Genomic DNA, 23,433 nt, shown 5'->3' on the forward strand with positions numbered 1-23,433 from the left:
TCCATGCTGGTGAGAACAAATTTGGGGGCCACAGCAAAGGGACAGTCACCTTGCAGTGCCCAGAGAGCTGGGTGGGGGAAGCATGAGGTAATTAATGGCCTTGCTTATTCGTTCTGAACACATGACTACACTGCCAAGGCCAGGCTTGAACCCCCACCCTTTCCATCACAAGCATAGAGGCTTAGCTCACTGAGTCACACACCACATTAAACGCACACACCTCAGAATCTCTGACTGTTCTGTAATTATGCCAATACACCTGAAATTTGCCAAATGTGACTGTAAATAACAATGTTTAAAATATTGTGAGAGCAGTATTCTAAGGAAGGGTGGTTTCTATGTAACTGAAAATGTTTTAATAAGATCACAAATACCAGGCCTAGTTAAGAGGTGGAGTTCTTTGGAATGGGCTGCCTGTGTCCCTCTCCATGATTTTGGACCGTGGAAGAGGCAGATATTTTACTCTGAACCAGCCACACCTGTACAATTTGCCTGAATTCATCCAGGTGGACTTTAAGTAACTCTGACCTGTTGAGCTGGATTGTACTCTACAGCAATCTCTGGTGCTTTGACTTTTGAAGCACAAGACAGAATAATTATTTGTGTGTCTGTATTACTGATTTGTGTAATCAAGGCAGCTGTAGCTAAGTATATGAGGCCAAAATAATGTCTGACTAGGCAGCAATTTCAACTCCAGGCTTCTTAAGTTCCAGTTAATAACACAGTTTAACTAGGCAGGATCTAAAGCTGAGAGGTAGCTTAGCTGCCATTTAAATGTGTTTGTCAAAGAGGAGCGATCTTCCCATTTTCTGCTGCAGGCTATAACTCCCCCATATTACAGTAAATAAAGTCAATTATTAGATGTCACTGCAAAAACCAATAAAATATCGTCTTTGGTGAGGCCTTAGCTTTTTAGATTTGTAATTTACTGAGAGAAAACTCTCATACATTAAAGCTCCCAGTAATTACCTCTGATAATCTTTTGTTCTGTTATCCCCAGTCTGCACTCTGCATCAGATAGCTCTGGGAGTGAAAGACTATTATTCCTCATCAGTTTAGTTTGTAAAATAACTAACTGTACTAATGGTTTCACAGTTACAGCTACTACGAGCTTGTCTGTGACATGTTTGACTTTGCAACATCTTAATACAGAAGATCTCTAGAAAATGTCCCACTCACGGAATATAATAAAAAAGATTTCAGAAATGAAAAACCTATAAAAAAAATGTTGCACAAATGTAAACTAAAATATATATTAACGACTAAAGCTGAAATGGCATGAAATTTAGCATACATTGTGAGCCAAGAGACCTGCCACACTGCAAATCAGCTACACTCACAGCCCAAACATTCTTACATATGATTATTCACCTTAACAGCGAAATCTGGCAGATTTACTGCAGAGACACTCAGACACACCCTAATACACGTGATAAGGTGTAAAGGAAAGTGAGTAAGATATCTGTAACAAACTCAATAAATAATGTCACGAGACAATTTTAAGCAGACTGTTTCTGGATGCTCACTGGGCAACAGAAATGTTCATTCCAAGTGTTTTTTTTTTTTTTGGTCAACCCAAGAGTTTATTGCAAGCGTTAACCTGCTCACATGATTTTTCATGGCAGGCTGACAGCAGTCTCCCATGACGACATTAAGTCGGACATCGGGAAGCCTCTTTGCAGCGAAGGATCAAGGTGCGCTAACAAAAAGCCACCTACCGATGCTGCTTACGAAATCAGTCGGGAAAATGCCGGTATGTGTGTGTCCCAGCTGTGCTTCGGGACACGCACCTCCACAGTCGCTATCGCGCGTCAAAACCGAACTGCGCCCGAATCCGACCGAATGCGGCCGAATCGTTCACGCTGGCAAAACGGTACGGAACAACAACGGCGTCCGCACGTGGCGGGTCTCGTAGCGCGGAGTCTACAGCTTTGCCGTCGACCATTGCGAGCGGTAAACGGAAAATTAATTTCCCTTTGTCGGTGGAAAGCTACCTTTTGGCTTAAAGGCCGTGTTTCGTACGTACGTACGTGCGCTCCACTAGACATAAAATCCTGCACTGTCCGCATGAAGGCGAACAGGCATAGAGCATCTGAAGAGGATCTCACTACAACACGGTCAAATGGTGCCCACGCACACTGAGATTTATACAAAAGACGGCGGGAATATAGAGCACTTTCCTGATACCATAAGACTATAAGACCCCTATGTCGTAATGCCTAAATTGTAGCACCTCACGGTAAGATTACATTTACAAAAAAAAAACGCCAGGATTTATTACACGGATTTAAGGGTAAGGGGTATCTCGAGCAGGCGTTTAGTTTGAAAAGCACGTGTGAAACAGCACGTGTAGACAGCTGTGTGGTTCACTGTGACCGTAGTACTTTGCTTAAGCGCGTTTGCGAATCCACAGGGCTGGGGTGAACAGTCATCCCATTTAAGCAACCGAGATCGTTAAATTCACACTTCGCCCTTCAGAGCCGCCGCTGTTCCCATAAACGTATTAAATAGGATTACGTCAAACAGATCACTCACACGAGACGGGGTTTCTTTACTCCGTATACCAAATGAAATTCATTTAAGATCTAAGCTGCGATTAAGTACTTATTTCAACTACACGATTTGTACGGCTGTCAAATGTGACCCCAATGACACTTACCACGGCTATTTCTCACATCACAAAAGAGCACGGCTGATTGGCTGTTTTGACCAAAACTACTCACCAAGGTTTTACGCCCAGCCTTGCACAAACACTGATCTACAGACTACTGACTCATCCCAGGAACCGCCAACCCTAATGTCAGATGGAGTAAGGTGGGTTTATCTACTTCTTGGAATGTGATGCTGGGCTAAAGGTGAAATCTGTGATAATCACCACGAAATGCCATACCCTTTGGTAATGTAGGTTTTCTAGCCACTCAGGCGATCCAGTGTTACTGGGCTGTGTGAAATCTTGAGAAAAACAAAACAAAAACAACATTCAGCACTCCTATTACCCATTTAATAAGATAAATTTGCCTTGGCATTGACTAACGGTAAGCTTTTTTTGTCTTTATATAGGTCAAAGCCTAAAACAGGATAGAAGCCATTTTCCCCATATTTATAAAGTCATAATATAACAAATATCTTAAGAATTATAATCATAGTGAATGAAACACTGAATTTATCCAAATGGCAGACAGAGGGAAGTCCATGGAAAATCAGCACAGTACAGAAAAAGCCGATCTTAAATCACAATGGCAAACACTCCCAACTTTTTATCAGTCGCACCAGCTGTTTGATGGCACTAAATTGCGTCATGGGTCCTGAAATTAGCTCCCTCTAGCAGAAGTTGTCTCCTTTTTCCTGATCAGCATATGAAAGTTAACAGTTTAAAAGTTAACTGCCCTATGAGAGGAACCTAAGTAAAGTATAGGACCTGTCCTCGTTCTTTAGTGATGCAGGCATTAACAAGTCCATGCTGAGGCCAGTGGTGTGAGTTTAGTCCACAATTCTCTCCCCAGAACTCCAGAGCTCAAATCGACTAGCAAGATGGATCCAGGGCACACCAGAGTGTGCACCAAGACGGAACACATGCATCTTAGTCTCACCCAGTCCAGATATGTCTGATCTGACTGGGAAATACATATGGATTTATACAAAATAAGCACCCTTGGATGTTAAAAATAAAAACACACACGCACAAATGCAGACTTTGATTTGCAGCCCTGCCAAATCGTGAAACAGCTGCTCCTGCTGGTCACCAAACATGGGAATTATTGTTATTATTATTAACGTACAGGAGATTTTACACCTTCCTGCAGGCTGCAACCAGACAACTCCACATTTTAAAAAAAGAAATCTAACCTAATTAAAATAAGAACGTACAAAAACAGGATGTCAAAGCTACAAAACTGGTCACCAAAGGCAGTTAAATTTGAGTTTTCCAACAAGTACAACACAATAAACGAAAATAGATCAGGCAACAGAGCCCTACCAAGGCCCAAGGAAGCCATATAAGTTTACACCGGCCCTCCCAAAGCAATTAAAAAAATACTATAGTACAGTATGGCACAAAATCCTATCCTCCTCACAGTACAGTACTTTTGTTGTTTTATTGATTAAGGAAGCGGTAGTATTTTTGGCATTACTATAGTACTTTTTTTGGATAGGGTCAGGAGCCCTCTATACTAACGACACAGGTTGAGTGTGTTCAGAGACGAGGTGAATGTGTTTGAGTAGCGAAAGCCAAGATTTTGCTCCAGTGCAAACAAGCCAGCAAGGGCTATCAGACCTGACAGGAAAACAAACAGGCAAACAGGCCCAAAGCTCGGCGACTAATGTTTGAAATAAACAACTGATATTTTCTCACCTCCCTGCGTGATCTGATATAGAAACACCTCTCATTGTGCTTTGCATTTTAAACGGCCTACTTAGTCAGTGAAAATACTGGATTCCACAGTGGTGTCGATAATTAAACAAGATTGCTGCAGACACTCAACTAAAGATACCATTACCGAAGCCCTCAAAAGTATCAAAGAGATCTTAACCATGCTAAACCATCTGTCCTTAAACTTATGGTCGCTTATTTCCTTACAGGTCCCAGGTGCTCCCTCGCAGGATGAAAACTCAGTAAACAAGTATGAACAGCGTACAGCCGCCATCTACAGCACTGTAGCTGAAGCTCGCTTACAACCGGATAGAACAAAAGCATTATCGAAAGAAATAAACAGGCTCAGTCCGTGTGGTAAACTGCGAAATGACCTGAGGTATATATTTCCAAAAGAGATAACCCTGTGTTGCACTGAAAATGTCCCCCGTGGTAGGGAGGTTTGGCAGGGCAAAGTGGGTGAAGGAATGTGACGCAAGAGTGAGACTGCTGTAAACCAGGACCGCGCCAAAATAAATGAATAAATAAAACTCCTGTGTTGGTGTTCCAGGAACACTGAACTAAGTTTATCGACATATTGTGGTAATACTGTAGAATGAGTGTCGAAGGATGAACCTTTATCTAGCTTCTAAAGCAGAGTTAGTACTGTTCTGTTCTGACAAACCCTTTCCCAGGCATTAGGTTAGTTAACATTTAAGCTTTGTGCAGTCATGCGCAAATTCGTTTTTTTCCCTGTGTTGTGATTTGCACTGGAGTAAAACTTTGGAAGCTATTTCTAATGTCCTCTCAAGTGCCAAAAAAACAAAAGAAATACAAAAGAAAACATCGAAATGAAATAAAAGTTAGACCATTGAGTCGACGACAGCTGCTGAGCTGAAGAGCAGATGTGATTGGTGTTCATGGGGAGAGAGCTGTCTCGTATGATTGGTGGCTTTGGGAGGGGGGGCGTGGCCTTGGCTTGGTGACCTCAGAGTAGTGTGGCGTGGTCTGGGTCTGCTGTATCCATGCTGGCCAGGATGGCTTTCTGGTCCTCCCGGGGCGGTCGGCGGTACAGCAGAGCGGAGAAGCGAGCGTACGGGTCCTGCCTTTTCTTCTTTTTGCGGAGGTAGAGAGCTTCTTCGGGCTGGAGTACCTGAGAGTCACGGAGCTGCTGGGTCTGGGAAGTGGACACACCTGGGGGTGGACAGCGACAGTGTGGTCATAAGAGGCAGATGGCCAGGCATCCAAAAATACGAGGAACGTGCCAAGGAAGTCTGAACCCCAGACAGGGTGCCGTCGATATCCCCTCAGGTGAGAAATGTCAGCGTTAAACACATTTTACATATGAAGTGCTAAGCTAGGTTATAAAGCACTGCTAAAATGACATGACAAAAGAAAACCAACAATTACATGAAAACAGAGTTGATAGCCGGGCTGTTCAATCACAATATAAATCACAGGGTATTAATAAGATTAGAGAGCCCAAGGCATAGGTGAACTAAGCAGCGTCATTCGGCCCAGCTGATCAGCCTGTCAGAATGGGAAGGAAGATGCAAATGACAACTAGGTTAATAAAATTTTAGTCAAAGTTCTGAGAAAGGCTGGGCCTGCCCTGTTAGAGAGAGTAAAGATGTTGACTTCAACACCATTGAGTTGAAGCCCAGTTAGCTGCTAGTCAAACTTTTTCCTGGGCCATTTTAGCAAAAAACACCTGAGCAAATGCACCAAAGGCACCGATGCCGACAATGTGCCACAGCGTCACCCTGGGTCCAAATCAGCACAGTCATCTAAAAATAAGTCAGTATTTGCAAAAATCAGCATTCATCACTCACATCAGAGTAGAAACAGTTTCAAAATGTTGAGTGAGGAGCAGAGTCCTTATGAGGAGAAGCAGGTGTAACATTCAACGTTAAACTATTAAGCTTTACAAGTGCTGTTTCCTATCAGCGTCCCCCGGGATGGTCATTGCAGCATGCAAAAGAATTCCAACCAGAAACTGCCCAACTCTAGACCTGGACTCTACTGCCTCAGATATCTCAGAATCATCAGGTTACAGGGAGGCAGGTTACACTGTATTGTCGGTGCCTGGGTGGGGGCTTGAACGACCATCTGTGCCCCACCCAAAAAGAAACACCCCAAAGTAGCTACAAAAGATCTGCCTTCTAGACAGCGGTGTGGCCCTGGGTTGGCATGGATTGTCTGCCCACTGCCCAGCTTTTAAACGGTTAACATTAGTGCCCCCTTGTGGAAATCTTGGGTCTGGCCATTAGATTTGTTCTCCCGCTTACACTAGCTCCTTTCCTTCAGGTCATCACATTTTATTGCCGCCCATACCACACGGAGAGAGTTATGGTTGGCGAATATGGAAAACCTTTTGTATCCCTCAAAGAAAGATAGCGTCTGATCACTCTTTTGCACTAGAGGAGCAGAGAGATCTGTGCAGTCGTATATTCAGCCATAAATGCTCATGAAAGGGTTAAACTGGCAATGAGTGAAAGGTGAATTCGATCGCATGATCCATGAGGATGGATTTTTAGGTTATCCATTCCAGTGCTGTACAGCTGGAGATAATACAGAGTTTATCATGACAGGTCTGGGGTCACAGTTAGATTTTTGGTGGTGGATGGGGGGCAGGGAGGGATACATGATGCCATGTAGAGCGCTCCACAGGGACTACTACGGCTAGGAGGGAAGCAATCTGAGATAATACTACCTTCTCACACCACAGTGGGGTGCTGCTGGGAAGTCAGAATCACCTGGTGCAAATATACAATCTGATTGGGGCCTGCAAAACAGGAAGTGCCCTATTAATCCCAAACAAGATATGCCTGCTGGCAGCTATGTGGCACAATTCTTACCCCCTCCTGAATAAAGGGCAAAAAACACATTTTGTGGATGACAATGTTCAAAAATCATAAACGTTTTACAGCAGCCGACAGTGCTTGAAAATCAAAAATGTTAAATCTGACCTCATGTAGTTCGCAAAATGATACACTATGCTTGGATTGGAGGTTCTAAATCAATGCTAGCTGGAGGAATGAGCAGCTGTCTTTCAACTGATGCCTCTATGAAAGTCTGCCAGAGTCAATATGAATGTACCAGACATGCTGTAATCATTCAGGCTTTTTTACATTACAGCACATCAAGTGAGAAAGCAGGGTCAGGCAGTTCCTGGAGCACCTGAAGGTTGAGGATCTTCCTCAAGGGTCTAACAGTGAAATTACTCTGCTGAGCCTGGGATCTGAATTACTGACTTTCCAATCACGGGTTCAGTGTCCTAACCTACTGAGCTACACATTTATAAATAATGTTTTGCGATGGATAAGACTGCACCACACCTACCTGCCTTCTTTCTGAACTTGGAGTTGTTGTTGTTGATGGTCACCTTCTTCCCTTTTTTAGCACGGTAGAATCTCAGTGCTTCCAACCTCTCAGACCCTGCAGGGGCACTCGATGCACCTTGACGTTTTCTGCAAGGAAAAAAAGATGAGAAAAAGGTCAACAGAAGACCAGGCTCTGCATAGATATCTTGGGGTCCAAAAATCGTATCCTTTGGACCCAAAATCAGCAGTTTCTGTACATCATTAGACACGCCTATGGTTACCTCCAAATCACCCTGAGTTATCGCATTCTTTGCTCAAACCGCAACACTAGTCAGGCACTGTCTTTTTCAATGTTTTACTTTCGTTGTGATGAAAAATCTGAGAAGAGAAAGAGACGTCTTGCAATTTTTGTTCATGTAACAAGTTCCTAATTCACTTTTCTGATTTTAACATGGTTTGGTTGATGTTCCTGAATCGGACTGCTACTTAGATTTTGACCTGGGAAATCTCTGTATTTGAAACAGTGAGCAAACTACCAGATGGCCTTACTTCAAGTAGCCTTACACCATAAATCCAGCGTTATATTTTTCCTTTAAAGAAAAAACGGAACTGCATTAAGTAGTATGTAAATAAGCGTTGCAACGATATCCTCATATGGGTATTTGTCAGTCTTTCTGCACCCACATTTAACTAAATCTGCAGTCTTCCTTTCCAGATTTGGGGGCATTTTTATTGGTTTCTTCGGAATTCTGATAAAAACGCACAAGGTTTTCATGAGGCACGAAAACAACGGAAACTGTTATATGGGATCTGTCCTTCTGCAGCGGCTGTGAAAAGAGAAACTGAATGTCATTAGTGTGGGGGAGGAGGGGGGAATCACAGCTGAGCCACAAAATCATCATCAATATGTGTCCATAGACATGGATACTGTCTATAATGGGCTTCACCATGCTGACAGGGGGAAGAGATGGCGGGAGGGGTGATGGCTACTCAGGAACAGTCGCATAAAAAAAAGCAACCAAGGCACTCGGACAACAGATGTAACAAGAATTTATTCTGAGATTTGTCATTTTTTTGGAACTGAAGAGCAATATTTAGCAATGGCATGCATGGCGTTTCGCACATGGAACAGGACTTTAAAGGGGAATACTGCTCTCTCAAGCACTTCCTGCTGCCGTCATGCACTCCCTGTTGTTGCTCAAGTCATGGCATCGCTAGTTTTGGAGGGACACTCGTCTGGCATTGCTTTTAAAAGGCTCGGCTGTTCTGCAGTCCGATGGGAGAATTAGAAACGCAATGACTTTCCAGATATCTGAGACGGAAGTGCTGTCACGTTGTCCACTTACAGTCAAGGGAAGCTCAAACACCAGTATTTCAAAGCTGTGAAGTTATCAATATCAATGTAAATCTTATCAGAAAAGATAAGATTTGCACCTGGGAACATTTTGGTGTTTACAGTAAACAATATGCACAGCATGAAGAACTTTGTGTAATAAGCAATATCCAAAACAGTGTCCCCTTCAATTGGGTACATATATATTTTTAAAGCGCCACAGATTTGTGTTTATTCAAGACTGCAGAACCCAAATGTGCACTTGGAACGAAAAAACTTCAATCACTGCAAGTAACCTGGCTAAACCACATCAGCCTAGACCCAAAGACTCGTATTCCCCTTTAAAGGAAAAGGTGATTAAAAGCCCCACCTGCTGCCCCCCCCCCCTTTCAGACATGGATCCAACCCTTACCTATTGCGATGTAGAGGACCTGGTCACAACAACGCTGCCCAGATAGCTGAGATCAATCAAAAACAAAGCAGGTAAGACACCCCGAGCAATCAGAATGCCCAATTTGTCCCTAATTAAGATGATGGAGACATTGCAACAGATGAGAGTTCACAGTCCCTGCAACGCAGTTTGGCCAATAATCTCCCGGGGTTTCCTGGGGACGAGGTGGGAGAGGGGGATTTTTTTGGGGAGATGTGGTCATATGATCAAATCATCAAAGAAGAGGAAGCCCCAAGCCCCCTTCCCTGTGCCTAATAGGGTGTACACTCCTTAAGCACCCTCCACATCACATCATGTAGTAGGTGTCCTAAAAAGCCTGGAGTCAGTTGTAACAAGGAGCGCCCCTTAGCCTGAGAGAGCTCAATTCAGGGTCACTTGTAGGTTTCCGCCTGTTGGGTGAAAGAGTAAAGGAAAAAGCATGATGAGGAATGGAAGAGAAAACAGGTCCTGTGGTGACCCCCTTAGGATTCCAGGCTTTTTAGGGACCTGTGTTGATCTGGACATCCTTCAGGTTTGTGCATCCTCTGAATTGACATGACCCAGGTTTTTAAGCAAAAGACCCCGACCTGAGTCACATGATCGACACTTGATCTGTGAAGCAAAGGACTGCTTTCACCTGGGGACCTGCGCTCATCTCAGAAATCAACTCTGAAGTATTTCGGATCGCGTATTCGGCGGCGGCCGAACCTGTCCGAATGTCAGTCCCCAGGTGAGCTTGTAGCAGTGCTTCATAGATTTCATGGATGGATGTTGGAAATTGAATGTTTGACAAAAAAAAGCAGCAGGGACTGGAATTTGTACAGTCCAACAAATGAAGACCTCTATGTTAAATGGTATGGCGTTGTGTGACATCGGTGCACAAACCTTAGCGAATCTGACTAGACAGTAGACAATTTTTATGGGAGTTTCAATATAGTTACTAATATAGATATATATATTTATATACAGTATTTGTTTAAACAATTACTGTAGAACCGAAGTATAGCACAGAAGCGTTGCTTTTAAACCTCAAGCTGACTCACTAATTAGACCAATTTTGAACGTGGTAGAAGATAGAAGACTTCTTCTCTGGTGGTCAAGAGTTGTTTTCCGGGTGACAGCCAATTGCACCTACCCTGAAGCTGACAACTGAGGTGGAGAGGGTTCAGATGGAAGGATCTCCTCGTCTGTCCTCCTCTGGGATGGCATCTGCCCAAAAACGTCGCTGCTTTCCATGGGGGGTGATGGGGACTGGGACGGATAGCTTGTTGCAGTGGAGGCGAAGGCCATGTGGGAGCGGTAGCTCGGGCTTGCCCGCCTGCTACTCTGGCCCTGGGCGGGTGAGGAGGAGGGAGAGGACCTCTGGGAGAAGCTGGCTGCGGAGGGGGGCTGCAGGGTGATCTCCGACATCTCGGGAGGTATGGGGGGCTGGATGATGCTTGGACGGGGCCGGGGTCGCACTACAATCTCTGGGGAACCGTCCTGTGAGCTCAGAGGACTCTGAGTCAGAGGGGAGAGTCGGGATGGCTGGAGGACCACCTGATGTGTACTCGGCTCCATTCTGCGAGTCATCCTGGGGCTGAGCTGAGGCCCAGGCTCATACCACCGGGTGTCCAGGCCTCCGAATGTGCTTGGGCCGCCCATGTGGGCTGCCGGGTCAGGGTAAGGCAATACTGGTACACCCAAACCGTGGCTTGTATGTCTTAGCTGTAGCTGCCCTAGACTCTGTGCCTCTTGCATAGGTAAATGCTTGGCTGGAGGGCCCTGAGGCTTGACCTTGCTGGGAGACTTGCCTGGGCGGCTCTTTGGAGTCTCCAGCTGCAGGACACCGGGGTACGGGGGAACCTGAAGGGCAGAGGGCTGCAGACTACTGGGAGGAAGAACATGAGGAGGAGGAGGCAGGGGAAGTTCCCGGTGAAGATGCAAGGGGTGATGGGGTGGGAAGATGAAGCGCGGGTCCTCCAGGCTCGCGAAAGGGAAATCTGGCTGCTGCCAGATCTCCGGGGAGCGAGTGGATGGGGTATGGGTCAACGGGAGGGTGCTGCCAGAGGCGGCGTAATGTTGGATCTCGCCCTCCCCCATCTCCTCTGGTATGGTGGGATGGCCAAAGGGGCCCTCGGGTAGGTAAGGGGGTGAGGACATGACTGAGCTAAGTGGGCTGGTGTCGGGCATGTAGAAGGGAGGCAGGGACTCAGACTCGCCAGGGCTTCCAAGGTAGCCATAGTATGGGCCATGCGGAAAGATTCGGTGATGATGGGCAGCTCTGATCTGCCCTGTGGCCTGAAGCCGGCTGCTCTCCATGATAGTCATACCTTCCATGGGCCTCTGGAACCGGGGACTGTAGGCTGGGGGCTGCATGTATGACTCCTGGCTGGAGGACATGGGGGAGATCTGGTGGGGTCTGAGTGTAGCCATAACTGGGGGCATGGGCCCAGGGTCATCGTTTTCCTCGTCTGACTGTCGAAATTCTGGGTACAAGTCAGACTCCTCCACAAAGGGGAAACCCTCGATGCGTCTGGGCTTGACAGAGGCCTCCATCTCAGAGGGTTCCATTACAAAGCGGCCATCTGGGCCACGACTGATCAGTTCGATGGGGGTGGTGGCCTCTGCCTCGTGCTTGGAGACGCTGTACTTCTTGCTGGTTATTGCTCTCTTGGTCTTCTTGTAGAGGGACAGTTCCTTCTCCTTGGCGGGACTTGGCAGCGCTTTCTTCACATGCAGGCCACGGCCTTCCTCGGAGGATTCGGAGGGGGGTCCCAAGGATCGAATACTCTCGGGACTTAGTTTGCCAGAGGAGGACCTGTGGAATGGGAAGAACAGAACAAACCAGTCATCTCCAGCACGGCCCAAGCTAAGAAACATAGATACAGTTGGCCATAGCAGGAACCCACATAAACTGATTTTTAGGGACATTTACCTTGTTTCAATTATTCAAAAGGATATGTGGAGGGACGTTTATAGAGGTGGATCACTTCTTTGTCCTATAATACTCATTAGCAAATTGACACCGGAGAAACTCAATTTAACCTTTCAGTAATGATGTAACCGACTGTGAGATCTGCAGTGGAGGGCAAGTGAGCATATTTTACTATGGGTACAGCTACTCAAATTTATGCCACTGGTAGGTGCAGCACAGTATGACAGAGACAAGGTCAAGAGCAAAAAAAAAAAAGAAGCTGATATCACATGACTGCAAAATTGACGCACAGAATCACGTGACCCTTAATGAATTCCGCACTGCTCTGTGGGAGTGTCACCTCTGATGCTACTGTGCAACTGCTCTGCCTGAAATGCTTGCCAAAGGCGTGTGACTGCTGTGCATTAAGTACATGAGTCACAATCGAGTCATGCGGGTGGGCATTTGGGCAATGGGGGATAATCATTTGTATCAGATCTCACCATGAGTCAGTATTGCTCATGAGCCACAACAACCCTACTTATCGCAGAGTTCATAAAGCCTCCTTGAAATGTATCCTATATACTGCTATTTTATTAATCATAAGGAAACTTGTTCCCTCTAAACACTTTCCTGAATTGAACAGTTGGGGATTATTGCACTTGTCTTACGACAGGCCCTGAGTTCCCAGGTCTTGTGACCCATCTTAGTGGTACTGCATCTGGTTTTCACTCCGTTTTCTGGAGATGTTACTACTCAGCCTTCCCTGGATCTCATACTCTCCTGTTACTACTGATTATTCATACTGCATATTCTCAATTTTATAATTGACTTTCTCTGTGACATAGACCTGATCATTTAACGACTTCACACGTACAATATCGCCAGCTGTCCTACTTGCTAGCAATGTTATCAGAACATATCAGTTGTAAATGCCAAAAACACAAGGGCCTGAAAAAAAAAACTATACATGTAGTCTAATGCAAATTGCGAAGGACAAATTTATATAGATTTACTAATAATGGAACACTGTAAGTATTTTTGAATATGTCAACATACAGCCTTAGAATGTGTTAAATTCCAAGTTGCACAGTCTTTATGAAGAAAACAACCAATATTTCTATGGATACAAGTGAGGCAACCATGGGTTCCTCATAATGCCAAGAGAGTATCTATGCCAAGAGACAAGGACCAAGTAGTAGCTACCTTCCAGAAAACAAATGAGCAATCAGATGGTATGTTAAACCATAACAGTTTATTGAGACCAGCAAAATACAATTTATGGCTGCACGTTTATGGGTTTTTTTGTCAATGTTTGTAGCCTGACTGTTTTGATGGGCCTTAGTTTCGAAGACAACCAGCTGTTGATGGGCAAGGATGTCCTCTCTGCTATTTAAGTCAAGCTGCAGGACGCAGTGTCCTTCTCACTGCAATGTCTTCTTAAGGTTTGAGGTACAGTGCATGACAGCATTGAGGACAGACATCATCTACCCTCCATGGACGTAAGGTCGCGAGCACACCAGAGAACAAGTAAAGCACACTATCGAAATGCCGTATAATACCTCAAATACACAGTACAGGTTAGTAGAACCCACAGAGTGATCAAGAAAAGTCGAACTAGATCAGAAATACTTTAAAACAGCATCTAATACACACAAAATATATAGAAGCAGTTTTTAAAAAACACCAAAATATTTTCCTTCCTTTTTTGATCAAGGAGGTATGATATCTCTATTTCCAAACTATTGTGCAAGCTTTTCAATTCTACCATTAAACACATTCAGACAGTGTCATGATTGTCTGCGCGCAGCACACTAGCAGAAGAATAAAATGCCTATTACCACTACGTCCAATGCACAAAAAAATAGGGACATGTCAAATTTATGCAATATAATAATAATAATAATAATACATCAGTAAGTTGTATACAATATAAGTCCTGGACACCGGAACAGAACACTAAGTAATAGAATAATTTATGGCATCAACGAATATACTGTTAAATATGGTAAACAATGCTGAACTTCCAAGTCTTCTGATTAGCTGTCTAAAAAGAACATGAAAAATTGCCATGGCAACGAATAATTCAGAAGGTGACTGCTACTAAAGGGGTAAACAGTATCCTCTCCAACCAACAAATCCAAAATGGGAATGAAAAACAGCAGGGTCTGCAGGATGGTCGCATCAGCAAATGGCAAGCGTGGGTACGGTCAAGCACTGGTACGCAGCGGGGTGCTGGTCCCTTAGAGGCAGGGATTCTGGGGTCGCTTCACAGCGAAAGATCTGGAAGAGCACGAGGTACATATGAGGGCATTCACAAGGTGCTTGAGCTTTTTTTGCACGCATGGTGGTTTCCTCACTTTCTCCCACTTCGTGGATCCAAATGTCCCAAGTGCAGCAAAAATTGAGACTATCTGGGGAAAGGATAGTGCAGTTTTAACTGGAAATATCAGTGTTAGGGGACACAAATGTGTGCTGCTGAGGGAAAAAATGCATTTTGTTAATTTTCAGGGTCCACTCACAACCAGCTAGAAGCTGTCACTTATCTGTATCCCAACACTTCCTTGGGGTGATCCATGGACAATTCACATTTTAAATTGTCTTCAAGCTAACCACGTCCTGTCACAATGGCTGTGGTCTTCACTGTAGTCATTGAATTCTCATGGGACGGTTTAGACCCCAATGTTGAGGTTTAGTTGGTTCTACTTAATTGTCTGCACCTTCAGCCACACCCCATGTTGGAAAGGTCAAAGATCCATCAAAAAGACACTATGTTGGGTTGGTTCCCCTGCACCAAAGCAACTACGTCTTCCTTCTCCATGATCCTTGAAATCACTTGTCACCAAAAGCTGCTTTTAATCAATGTAGCTATGACAAGGTCATCAACATGGCTCATTATCCAAAGCTTAAGTGTGCCTACGTCAGCGGGGATGAAGCTGAAATGTTGCTATGGTCAAGAAGAATGAGAGGCCCCAGCTGGATACTCAAAATGTGGGTGATCTTTGGATACAGATATACGACTAATATAGAGTCAGAATTTCCTACTGTAAGGTAATGGGCTGTCCTGGAGCAGCCTACATTTCACATGGAAGTTAAATTCACTATCTACTGCAGGCTTCAGCAGTCAAGCAGGCTGGTTCTATGCATCCAGCAGTGAAGCTGGCAATGTATGGACTTTGGTGTACTGGGCATTCCTACAAAGCCCAAGTTAACATTAATATCTTGTGTCGCTGGATGCTTAGCTGCAGAAACAGCATTAGCAGCAAAATTTTAAAGGGATTCAAAGCCAAAACAAGGGATATATTTAGTCTTGGGCAGAGATTAATTTGTTCCGTAACCGATCTCCTCTATTTTCCCATACCAAGGTGGCAGAAGGCCAGCGGGCACACATCGGAAAGCTGTGATTTCGCTCATTTAAGTCATAAGACGGGCAATGGGAAAGTGTCTACGGCGGGGCCACCGGCGATAAAGATGATGAACTTTCCGAGCTGAGCGACGGGGAAGAGCTCAGGCTGTGGGGAGCGGCAGGTGTGGGCAGAGCAGGGGGGTGGGGGGGTGGGTATGGGGGGTAGTTTAAAGTATAGGCGGCCTGCCATCGCCTGTGAGTGGAGCCGCGAGGGCGTTTAGCCCAGCGTGCGGCGGCCACGCCCAGCACCAGCGCATGGAGCATTGCCGCCAAAGCCAGCGCACACTGCTGAACAAGGTGCAGGCACTCACTGAGGACTGGTGGGCGGGGGCCTGTAGCTGCTGCCGTCTGGCCCCTCCCAGTAGGGCTCAATGCCAGGCAAAGGGGTAAGAGGAGTCCTGCGGCGAGAAACACAATAGAGATGGAGGAAGAGTTGACGGTCAATGAGGCTGTGCGTCCTTGAAATCAACACAGCAAAAATCAGGTAGACAGAGAGAGAAAGGGAGAGAGAGAAGGAAGGAGGAAGGGAGGAAGAAGAGCAAGAGACACAAGAAAGATATAGCCAGTGCATGTCTGAATTATGTTTATTAGTCATAGTGCATTATACATCATACATTTCACACATGCACGGAGGATATTATTTCATGCAGCTAGGTCAGGATAAAACTGCAATATCACTTGCCGGGTATAATGGTAGATTACCTTTGTAGCTACATGACTTTTGGTAGACATTTTTTAAACAAGTTTTTTTTTTGATTATATATATATATTCATAGCAGAAATGCTACAGTTTGCTGGAAGAGACTTTGCACCTTGTTGCTGGGGAGACCATATAATTAAAAATTAAGAAAAAAAAAAGCACGAGCACGGCAGATGTGGGAGACAAAGCCGCTGCACCAAAACTGTCCGCCATGCAAATGCACGTCACTGCTCTGCCCTGGAGGCGGCAATTCGGCATTCGGGAAAACACCAGTACGAAAACAATGGAACGTATGGAGCGGCACTGCTGGTGTAACCGTAATGAGGGAACACCGATGGACTCGACGTTAAACGTGCCGCTCAGATTTCGGCGGGATATTTTATCGATCGCCTGTTGGCTTTATGGATGCCTGGTTAATATGTCTGCTGAATCGGTAGCGCTGCATCAGGGAATTGACATACATAGGAATAAATAGCACAACTATGAAGCAAACATTCAAATCCTCTACGCTTTGTACCCGAGAATTGGTTTCAGTGGTATTTTTTTACAGCACCATACTGAAGTCACATTTAATACGTTTTCAAGGAGATGTAGTATTAATAAACTGACTTTCGTATCATAAAATATGCCAATATAGTAATACATCTTTTTTTTTTTTTCCTAACAGTCACACCACTCAGACAATAAGTTTTGCATAACGAGAGCAATTGCTACTAACTGTGGGAAAAAACAGACAAACAGGTTTCTATTTTTTTCTTTTGTAAAACAATGCCAAGATAATTCGTTTCACCGTTAGATATCATTCCAGAACTGACAGTGGTTCTCCACAAAGTCACAATACTGTGCATTACAGAGCTGATCATCACAGAGTGGCATACAGATTTACATAAACCGACACATCAACTCCAAAAGTCATCAAAGGGTGAAGTTATTATAACTGGAAGAGGAAAGACACACATAAAAAGGAGTTAAGTAGGCAAATATATATATATGTATATATAAATGAAGGGATTTATATATAACATATAATACATAAATCCCTTCAGTTTGTTTTTGTAATTGATTGCTTTTTTGGCTTTGGTTAGCAATTTAAAGCTTTGTATAACAAATACTATTGTATCGTTGTTTAAACTCTGCATCTTCAGCTTTGTCAGTGTACCATGGTAAAAACCAGCCGAGGTGCGTAACGGAGCCATCAAAGCAATGGGGAGAAGCCGTAGCCAAGCAAGGAGGTAGGGTCATGTTGAGTAAAGCATGCATATTTACCATGGTAAACTTGGTGGGGTTGGAGGTGGGAGACTGGACAGATGTCCGACACGTATGTGTCCAGGAGGTTCACTATCAGCTCTGTGGCTGAATGTACCTCCCGTCACACAGAGTTACCAGACGTCAATGTGGGCAGTCAGATGGCAACCGGATCGCCCCACCCAACCTAAAATTACGGGGCCGTCGGCCTTGCAATTGGGTCTGGTGTAATCTGATACGTGACCTTCTGAGCTGGAAGACACAAACGAGGGATGTGCTGTACTTAACCCGGTTAAGCCCAGCTGACGGTAAGGGAAGTAGGTTACTGTTTCACGAAGCCGATGGAGACGCCGGCCCGGGTACAGCATGTACCCACGGGCGAGACCACGCGGCTTCGCGGACCCCGTCGGGCCTCGGGCTGGACACTCACGTGTACCGTCTGTGATTTGCTAGCGGGCCGCTTTTCAACCACTGGGTTTCGGTTGGGCCCTCTGCCGTCCTGAACGCAGTCGGGGGACAAATCAGAGATCGGGTGGGGTTCAGTCGGGAGGACAGGCGTTCCTCCGTTTTCACGGATCTATGTGATCGCCCTCTGCTGTCTATCCAGGTAAGTTACACCGCATCACCTTCGATGTGTTTACAAACCACGGTCACATGCTACAGGTACTGTACTCCGCTGAACTGAGAAACCTCAGCCGACTGTTAAATATCTACTTGGTTATGGCTTATAAATAATAATTTGCAATGAAGTAACACTACAAGCATTCCCTGTAGTTAAAACTGTAAAAAGTAAACAATTTCCTTAATCTCATCTGCATTTTAATATTTAACATGGTCTTCAGCAGTGGTCCTCAGCACAGTCCTCGGGGACCTGCAGACAGTCCACATTTTTGCTCCCTCCCAGCTCCCAGCACACCTGTATCACGCATTCAGCGTTCTTGATTGTTTGATTCGTTCTTGATTGTTTGGTTTGTTATTCATTGTCGGGCACAGGTGTGCTAGGAGGGAGTAAAAATGTGGACTGTCTGGGGGGGTCTCAAGACTGAGTCGAGAAATACGGGTCTACAGCAACCAGCGACTTCTTTGTTCAAGCCTTTTTGCAGCCATGAATGTAACCTGTCAGCATCGCTGTGGACCGCACGCAAACGTGGCCAGCCGCCATGGCGTGTGCATTGGTGAATGTGAGTGAGCGAGCCTGACGAATCAGCAAAAGTCCCCAAAAAGTCACACCTACCTGTGTGAGACAACACATGGTGCCGAGACAACGGACACCAGGCTATACGGTACAACAGTTGAAGCAGCGGAAAAAACTGTATGTAAGATAAAATATATAAATAGATATACAGGTATATAAAAATAGATATATGAATATACAATATTCTGGCACTCTTTCGCTTCCTCTTCCCATTTCCCTGTTTCATGCACCCCTGTGTATAAATGATGTATTAATCGTTTGCCACACTCTCTTGTCAAGTGCCTTGGGGAGACTGTTGTGAAAGGCACTATATAAAAATAAATTAAACTAAATTGAATATAAAAGCAGCATTGGTCTGTACATTTCCCCTTTGTTATGGGTGGTTTAGGGTATAGACTCTGAAGTTAATGGTGTCTGACTGAGTGTTTTGTTTTGAGACAGTAGGTGTAATCTCGGTCTTGGGATCCATTCTCAGGAGAGACTTAAAATCAGCATTTAACGCCTCAAAGAAGCTGGCCTAATGCAACGACCTCAGCAAATCTAAACCCATCCATTCATCCATTTTCTGGAACCGCTTGTCCTGCTCAGGGTCGCAGGGAGTCCGAGGCCTATCCCAGAGGCAAGGCAGGGAACACCCCAGGCTGGGGCACCAGCCCATCGCAGGGCACACTCACACACCATTCACTCACACAAGCGCACCTACGGGCAATTTGATAACTCCAATTCACCTCAGCATGTTTCTGGACTGTGGGGGGACACCGGAGTACCCGGAGGACACCCCATCAGACTCGGGTGAGAAATTGCAAACTCCACACTCATCGAGCCATGGCGCAGACTCGACCCTGGGTTCCAAAGGTGTAATGTACCAGTGCTTAACAAATCTAAACCTTAATCATTAAAACTCTTTTATAAACAAACCGTGCCCCCCCCCCGCCATAAAATTACTGCCAGACACAACTGCTCAAGAAAAGAAAGGGTGTGATGAAAGTAATTTAGAAAACCATCATCTATGAATTACTTTCATTTTTGTTCACAAATAGACTGATCAGTGATTTTATAACACAAGGAAGCATTAGCTAATAAATTTTGGACCAAAGCATTCATCATTTTTCCACACAGCTTCTCATGGACAGTGTCCCCGTATATAGATAAAATATTCAGCTCTGGGTCATTCAAGTATTCAACCAGTGAGCTGAAATGGCAAACTTACTGTGGCCAAGTTGTTAAGTTGCCTGAAACCTGCTGGATTTATAAATTACAATATAGATCAGTGTTTCCCAGTCTGGTCCTCGGGGATCCACAGACAGTCCAGGTTTTACCAGGAGCTGAGAGGGAGCAAAAATGTGGACTGTCTGGCAGGGAGCTGGGAGGGAGCAAAAATCTGGACTGTCTGGGAGGGAGCAAAAATGTGGACTGTCTGGCAGGGAGCTGGGAGGTAGCAAAAATGTACACGGTCTGGCAGGGAGCTGGGAGGGAGCAAAAATGTGGACTGTCTGGCAGGGAGCTGGGAGGGAGCAAAAATGTGGACTGTCTGGCAGGGAGCTGGGAGGGAGCAAAAATGTGGACTGTCTGGCAGGGAGCTGAGAGGGAGCAAAAATGTGGACTGTCTGGCAGGGAGCTGGGAGGTAGCAAAAATGTGGACTGTCTGGCAGGGAGCTGGGAGGTAGCAAAAATGTACACGGTCTGGCAGGGAGCTGGGAGGGAGCAAAAATGTACACGGTCTGGCAGGGAGCTGGGAGGGAGCAAAAATGTGGACTGTCTGGCAGGGAGCTGGGAGGGAGCAAAAATGTGGACTGTCTGGCAGGGAGCTGGGAGGGAGCAAAAATGTGGACTGTCTGGCAGGGAGCTGGGAGGGAGCAAAAATCCGGACTGTCTGGCAGGGAGCTGGGAGGGAGCAAAAATCTGGACTGTCTGGCAGGGAGCTGGGAGGGAGCAAAACCATGGACCGGTTGAGGGTCCCCGAGGACCTGATTGGGAAACACTGATATTAAATATTAAACTGCTTTACTCATATGTGTACTATCTGACTATTTTCTCTAAATCGGCATATCCACACATACAATATTTTTAAGCTTAAATCTGAACTTGGAAATGGTTTTCTAAATATTTAGCATAAACCACAGAAGCAGCTCCAATTGTATAATGCTTCAAAATTTGGAGAAAAAAAAATGTAAGAACAAAAAGTATAACAGCTAGCTGGTATTATGACGTTAAGGTTTGTTCCAACATAAATCATGGTGCCCAGCTACCCAGTTGAATCCAACATTAGGAAAATTCACTAAATATGCATTACACTAAGCAAGTGTTAAACGTGATGTAGTTTAGCTATCTATGTTGAGCAGATGTTTCACACAGCACAGTGTAGTGCATCATCTCCCATGGATCTAAAGACCTCTCATTGGTCAGACTCCTGTCCCTGCATTCACCTGACATCAATGCACCTTTTTTCCTGATGAAAACAGCTGGTGCAGCTGCTTCTATTTACAGGAGCAGTGACGTTTGCTGCCACTGAATCCTCGGCTTTATATCTGCTCTTTGGGGGCAAAGAAGTCAATTACAACCAGCATCCAGAGTCACAAGAACAGTTCTACTGGATGGCTGTAGGGAGGTCGACATGCCCCTGCAACCTGAGTGTGCACTATGTCACCTGGTGGTTCAAGAATTCTTGATTATTAATAATTAGCTAACAAGGAACGTTTACCGAACATGATGATTAAGGTCTGAAAGTGTTCTGTTTTCCAGATGTCCCCAGAATGTCCCACTACTACAACTAAGAACAGTAATATAAAGGCAAACAAAGGGCAGAGCATAAGAGTGGGTCACACCACTGCTTCACACTTCTAAGGTCATGGGTTCCGGACTGGACGGTGTATTCGCAGTATACACATATAGCATTTCGATAAAATTATAGTTATTATAAAACAATATTTTTCAATATGAATTACATTTAGAACAAATTTCAGGTAATAATGTTACTCTGCTGACATTGACAGAACCTTCGTTAAAACGTTAAATGTGGAAATACTATGGAAGATTATAAGCACAAAAATTCAAATGGCAATTCATTTTGCAATTGTCAATTCAATATTCAACCAGAGCATGCATTTGTCATTTCAATATTTGATCTGTGCATGTAATTTGAAAATATATTTTGCAATCGGCAATTCAATGTGCAAAGTGCCTATGAAATCCTTAAATAATTTCATAATGTTTTGAATAAAAAATAGAATGACAATTCACTGAATTGCATTTCGTTTTGCCATGGGCTTTTTGCCTCTTTATTCAAATGGAAATTCATTTGTCAATTGTCAATTCAATATTCAATCAGAGCATGCATTTGTCATTTCAATATTTAATCTGTGCATGTAATTTGAAAATACATTCTGCAATCGGCATTTCAATGTGCAAAGTGCTTATGAAATCCGTAATTCATTTAAAAATATTTTGAATAACAAATAGAATAACAAATCACTGAATTGCATTTCGTTTTGCCATGGGCTTTTTGCCTCTTTATTCAAATGGAAATGGCGTCCCCGGGAATTGCATTGCATGTTGGGGAGAAAACTCAATTTGCAATTCCCAACTGTCAGACCGCTCATCAAGGTGGACCTTCATTAACGACGTCACTTCCTTGTTTAGGGCCTCGCTACCATTCAACGGATTTGTTCGTTTAGTTAGAATGAGTAATGGCGGCAGAAGAGCTTGCAGTAAATATTTCTGCCTTAGCAGATGACATGGAAATTAATCGGGTATCAGCAGTAGATGCGTTTGATAGGTTGTTTGTGTTGTCACAGAGGGTAACCAACTGCGTGACTCGATGTAACGCCTGAGCTACATTAGTTTGCACCCTTCTCGTATCAAGTCCAGTTAAGATTGTAAGTTCCTCTACCCTCTGTGACAACACAAACAACCTATCAAACGCATCTACTGCTGATACCCGATTAATTTCCATGTCATCTGCTAAGGCAGAAATATTTACTGCAAGCTCTTCTGCCGCCATTACTCATTCTAACTTTTTTTTTTTACGTTTTAAAGAACTTTATTTAGAGCAAAACAATTACAAACTCAAACAAACAGTTACTTATAAAAGTCTACATAACAATATATCACACCTCCTGTGGTTTTACATCGAAATCAAAAGCATGTTATTGCAATGATATAATCAGCATGTCACAATCAAATAAGGAAAAGTGCAACTAGTTATAATTATTACAAATAATAAAAATAATAATAAATAATAAAAAAATAATAATAAAGAAGATAAAGGGGGTTTACTCATTCTAACTAAACGAACAAATCCGTTGAATGGTAGCGAGGCCCTAAACAAGGAAGTGACGTCGTTAATGAAGGTCCACCTTGATGAGCGGTCTGACAGTTGGGAATTGCAAATTGAGTTTTCTCCCCAACATGCAATGCAATTCCCGGGGACGCCATTGCCATTTGAATAAAGAGGCAAAAAGCCCATGGCAAAACGAAATGCAATTCAGTGATTTGTTATTCTATTTGTTATTCAAAATATTATGAAATTATTTAAGGATTTCATAGGCACTTTGCACA

General features: G+C 44.3%; 1 protein-coding gene and 1 long non-coding RNA gene across 2 annotated transcripts in view; one reads left to right on the forward strand and one right to left on the reverse strand.

Moving 5' to 3' along the window:
* Window positions 1–1,554: 1,554 nt before the first annotated feature.
* igsf9bb (immunoglobulin superfamily, member 9Bb) overlaps window positions 1,555–23,433 on the reverse strand; it is a 115,110-nt gene continuing 93,231 nt past the window's right edge. Inside the window, 3 exon segments of the mRNA XM_048983887.1 lie at window positions 1,555–5,542; window positions 7,691–7,818; window positions 10,570–12,234. Of these exon segments, the coding sequence (XP_048839844.1) occupies window positions 5,337–5,542; window positions 7,691–7,818; window positions 10,570–12,234 (1,999 nt within the window). The 3' untranslated portion in view covers window positions 1,555–5,336.
* On the forward strand, window positions 2,716–12,227 carry LOC125713086 (uncharacterized). Its single transcript, XR_007383466.1, has 5 exons — window positions 2,716–2,814; window positions 4,579–4,748; window positions 5,479–5,659; window positions 9,398–9,487; window positions 12,103–12,227. It is a non-coding gene; the product is annotated as an uncharacterized LOC125713086 (long non-coding RNA).

The sequence above is a fragment of the Brienomyrus brachyistius genome, chromosome 18, assembly GCF_023856365.1.
Source record: "Brienomyrus brachyistius isolate T26 chromosome 18, BBRACH_0.4, whole genome shotgun sequence".
Taxonomy (NCBI): Eukaryota; Metazoa; Chordata; class Actinopteri; order Osteoglossiformes; family Mormyridae; genus Brienomyrus; species Brienomyrus brachyistius.